The sequence below is a fragment of the Pholcus phalangioides genome, unplaced genomic scaffold (assembly GCF_987345545.1).
Source record: "Pholcus phalangioides strain wild (caught in Gottingen) unplaced genomic scaffold, Ppha-v1.0 ptg000039l_1, whole genome shotgun sequence".
Taxonomy (NCBI): domain Eukaryota; kingdom Metazoa; phylum Arthropoda; class Arachnida; order Araneae; family Pholcidae; genus Pholcus; species Pholcus phalangioides.
This window is the reverse complement of record NW_028301625.1, coordinates 6,088,771-6,093,603: the sequence shown is the minus strand read 5'-3', so window position 1 is coordinate 6,093,603 and position 4,833 is coordinate 6,088,771. Positions and strand designations below refer to the sequence as shown.

At 38.0% G+C, this 4,833-nt stretch overlaps 1 protein-coding gene across 1 annotated transcript; it reads left to right on the top strand.

Moving 5' to 3' along the window:
- Nucleotides 1-1,450: 1,450 nt before the first annotated feature.
- ND-MLRQ (NADH dehydrogenase (ubiquinone) MLRQ subunit) lies at nt 1,451-4,585 on the top strand. The gene is made up of 4 exons (XM_089253760.1): nt 1,451-1,611; nt 3,745-3,833; nt 3,949-4,006; nt 4,403-4,585. The coding sequence occupies exons 1-4, from the start codon at nt 1,567-1,569 to the stop codon at nt 4,460-4,462; spliced, it is 252 nt and encodes an 83-aa protein (XP_089109886.1). The 5' UTR covers nt 1,451-1,566; the 3' UTR covers nt 4,463-4,585.
- Nucleotides 4,586-4,833: the final 248 nt, after the last annotated feature.

Sequence of the window (4,833 nt, the reverse complement as noted above, 5' to 3'; positions counted from 1 at the left end):
TTCAAACTATGAGTGAAGTGTAATGAAATTGAATAATTATATCGTTGTAGTCCTGTTGCTCACTGTGATAAGACTTTTTAACAGGGAGCCCCAGGGTCGTAACTAGGCTGGGGTAACCGGGACACCGCCCCTGGGCCCAGAGCCGAATGGGGGCCCCCACAAAAATTTACATTTGTTTTGCATAATAATAACCCTTTCAAGAGAGGCCCCAAGGAAAAGTCTGCCCCGGGACCTCGAGAAGGCACACTACGGGCCTGGGGAGATTGGCTCGCATATGCGCCTCGAAGTTGGAAACCACAGAAAGCCAACTTCAGTCGACCACCACTGTGGCCGCAGGGGTTTTGAATCCGGGTCCTCTCGATGCGTGTCCGTCATTATGGCCAGTGCCGTCTTAACGCATGGGCCCACCCGGGCATGGCCCGGGGGCCTCAAGAGAAGAGGGGCCTCACAAAAATGAAATCCAGTTCAAATTTTCTAGGATTTACCAGATAGGGCCTCCGAAAAACCACTTGGCCCGGGGGCCCATGATACTCTTAAGACGGCCCTGATTATGGCCACAGTGGCGACTTGGGGGGTCTGGTCCCCGAAACGCGGAAAAATGACTGAAAAAAAGGGGAAAGATCAGAGATGGGACGAATATTAGGCTGCTATGGGGTCATTCAAGTATTATGTCAGCATTGGGGGGAGGGAGGGGGTTTCGGATCTGCTGACTTTTGATGACAAGGGGGTTTGAAGGTTGCTCACGTCATCAACCCCCCCTTTTTGAAGATATGAAATATTCTAAGCTGCTGACGAAATTTTGCTGACAAGGGGGGAGGGGGTCAAAAATGGCCGAAAATCTGCTTACGTAATATTTGAATGGCCCAGGGGCGTAGCCAGAAATTTCATTCGGGGGGGGGGGACACCAATGCAGGTTTTCTGTGCCACGCGCGACGTGAATCACCCAGCGCGACACGCTATCCACTCACGAGTATGAAAAGTAGTATGGCTGTTTTCCTACAGAGCGCAATACGGCTCACGACAGAGCTTTACGTCGGGCGTTATTGGCTGACTGCTTTTGGAGGAGTCAAATGTGTCGTACGCCGCGCATTTCACCGATTTTCCCTTCATTATCGTTGTTTTCTTTCCCTTCTCTTCAAACCAGAGCATGCCAAGGCCATATAATATTATATAGCCGTCCTGATCTGATGCGCCACCCTAGGAAAACACAAACGCGTATCGTAATTATGTAACACTTTTCTGCCGGCGCAAAATGGTCTAATTCGGTTCACGCGGAGCCAAAAACCTATTCCTAAGAAAACCCGGCTCAAGTAAAGTTTACTTATAGCTCAGTGCATGGAGCCAACCATTATGCACTACTGACGTCATGAACATGAATGCAATTCAGCAGGATAAAAGTCTATATGTTCTTATTATGTCTGGGTAAAACTATAGCAAGTTATTTCGAGGTTATGCGTGTGCGTGCGCACCGAAAATTACAGTGTACTGTCTACTCTCTCGTGTTTGTAAGCACGAGATAAATTGTCTTTGCAATTTTTCCGAGTTTTTTTTAATTAAACTTCCGAGATGATGAAAGGAATGACATGGAACAGCTTGCGAAAGCATTATTCAGTAAGATTCGTTAAAATAAATTTATTAGTTGTCTGTATTTAAATTCAAGGGCTTGGAAAGGTCATGTTTCTAGAGCTCATATTCATTGAATATTAATCGCATTGAGTTACTAAATTTCAATGTGTTAATGAATGTGTCTGATAAAGTAATGTATGAACTACCTTTATAGACCGTTACCTGAGACGTAAATTATTAACTCTTTACGGTAAACTCCCACCAAACGTATTGAATTTTCTTTTTACAAATATGGATGTGAATTAGTGCTCTTTGCATATTTTGATTGAAACAACACATCAAAACAGTAATTTAATTAATTAGATATTAAGTATTCTAGTATACAATGGACAATTAAGGGTAAAATATGCAGTTTGCCTTTATTTTACCGTTATCTGTAAATTGATGAAATCTTACTTAGGGGTCATTCAAGTATTACGTCAGCATCGACGGGGATTTCCGATTTGCTGACTTTTGATGACAAGGGGGGAGGGGGTTTGGATGATGCTTACGTCATCAACCACCCTTTATGAAGAGTGGGTAACTTGAGAAATGTAGAACCGCACCGGGGCCGCTCAAGTGCTCTAAAACTGTGCCACATGTCACTCAAGGATCTCTAAGTGTGCCACAGATCGTTTAAGTGTTCTGTAACTGTCCCGGGTTACTTAGGTGATCTTTGAATGCGAAAGTGATCTTTCAGTGATCTGGAAATGTACCACGGGCCATTAAAATTTTCTGGAATTGTGCCACGGGTCATTTAAGTGATTTGTAAATGTGCCACTTAGTTCATTTTTACAAAATTAGGTTTGGGGGAGGGGCAAGCCACATCAGATAACCTTCAAGGCCACATTTGTTCTGCGTGTCAAGGGTTTACCATATATGGCTAGAAAGGTTGGTCACAATGAATTTTTTAAAGAGATATTTTGAGTGTGATGAAATTTATTGTGTCTCTACATACACTAATAAATGATTGAGTTTTTAATAAATGTCTAATATAATGTCTCGTATATATCCCACTAAGCAGCATTCTGGCAAATAATTTTGTGATCACGTGAAGGTGGTGAACTGTTTTATTTTGAATTGTTTTCAGTAGCAATTTTGCCAGATCCAGGCTACTCAAGATCAATTTAAGTATCCTTGTGTAAGGAGAGGCGTTATTTGCAACCTAAACTTTGAAGGGATCAATATTAGAAATATAATACTGAAAACAAATTAAAACTTTATAAAATCAACATAATGTACAGATTTTTATTAAAAATATGTATTATCAAAAAGAACATGAATTTTTTCACCAGAAAATTTTGTTGAAAATAGAAATTCATTGCAGAGAGATATTATATGTATGGTTTTTGTATTTATATAAGGATGTTAAAACAATGCCTGGTGAATTATATTTTTCAAAAACTATTGAAGGCTTTGCAAGAAAACCAAAATGTCAATATCTGAAAAATTACATTTCAGAACAGTCTAGGGCTCTGAAAGGTATTGTTTTATAGCTCCATAATAAAAGAAAATTTATTTATGGCGGTCAATTATGAAAGTTTTGTGTGTACATTTTTTTATTCATTAAATGATGAGCACATTGTGTGAAGTGCCTGGGGGTCCAAATTTCATTTATAGCAATAGAATTTCCCATACAGTTTTGATTATCATTCCAGGGCGGTACAGGATATAGACCCTTGTTCTCATTTGTGAATCAAGCTCATATGCTGTTTTGCTTGTTTTCTCTTGATCAAGTAAATAAGAGAGTGCTGATAACTGTGCTATTAACCCAATCAACCCGTATGGCGTGACATTCACATTCACCTGTCTTTGAAGATATACAACTTTATGCATGGTTCATGATATTAACGTCAACGAAATTAAAGGCTCAGTTACAAAAGGATGTGAATGTCACATTATACGAGTTGATTGGGTAAAATCTGAGTGTGGTGTTTACACATAGTAGGGTATTGTTGAGCCAGAGTTGATTTGGTTAATGTGTGTTGCTTGTATATATGTGTAGCATTTTGTTTATGAAATGTTTGGCTTTTTTTGTGGAAAATTATTTGTGCCCTTTGGACCAGTCTAATTTATTTGCCCAACCAAGAAATTTAAATGATTATTTTTAATTTTGTCTTAATATTTTTATTTTTTTAGTTAATCCCCTTATTTGCTATTCTTGGTGCTGGTGTTGCTCTTTCAGGAGTGTATCTTGCAAGATTAGCTATTCAAAATCCTGATGTTACGTGAGTTCTTTATTTTTTTAATACTAACAATAACATACCCTACATACCTAGGTAAATTATTTCAATCTACCAAAATTGTTTTTTAATCATAGTAATATTTTTTCTTAAACTGAAGATGGAGGAGAAAAGCTAATCCTGAGCCTTGGCAACATTTCGCAGACAAGGAGTATAAAGTAAGTAATTCTGAAATGCATTATAATTTATTCATATATTTATGAATGGTATAATGAAGTTTTATGAGAAGTGTTTTATAAAACTATCATGGCCCCGTCCCCCAATCCTTTTCACGGTCTATAGTGAATTTACAGTGTGAAAAAAAACAAATATATATAACAATTGTACCCCCGGGCTGAAGCCCTGTCAGCCCAACTCTTATGGGGGCCATGAAAACTTATTATAAAAATCAAAATCAAATGGAAGTTCTCATTGAAAATGTAATATACATTTTAAAATGTCATTTACATTTTTGTTACTGGCTGTGAGAAGTTTGTTAGAACATGTTTGATTTTGTAACATTTGAATTTAAGATGCTCATAGACTTCATATCAGATTTGTTTTTCCTCCCACAGTTATACACACCAAAAGACATAGATACGACTAGGTTCAAAGAAGAACGCCCAAAATTCTAATAAGTAGTTGGCCTCATTCCATTACTCTTATAATGTAAATCTGATTTGTCAATAGCTTTTCAGTGGGGCTGTATGCTTTGTTATTGATAGCTGTGTGAGTTAAAATAAATTATATCAATTGAATTTTTGTTGTTGTGCATGCATTCCTGGATTTTCATTAAATTTTACCATTTTGTTTAAATGTTGAAATCGACAGTAATCCAGAACTATGCAGGGTGATTCAAAACTCAACGTACAAACTTTTAGGGGAGGTAGAAAACACAAAAACAAAACAGAATCACAGAAGAATGTGTAACCGAAAACCTCAACCTGATCAGCTGGAGGATAAACAAAGATGCATAAATGAAAAGCCAATAATGGGGGAAAAACTA

Excerpts from the sequence above, each read along its gene's own strand:
- ND-MLRQ (XM_089253760.1), top strand. The coding sequence starts at position 1,567 with ATGATGAAAGGAATGACATGGAACAGCTTGCGAAAGCATTATTCA. Across the intron at positions 1,612-3,744 it reads GCTTGCGAAAGCATTATTCA|TTAATCCCCTTATTTGCTAT; the intron begins GTAAGATTCGTT and ends TTATTTTTTTAG. Across the intron at positions 3,834-3,948 it reads ATTCAAAATCCTGATGTTAC|ATGGAGGAGAAAAGCTAATC; the intron begins GTGAGTTCTTTA and ends CTTAAACTGAAG.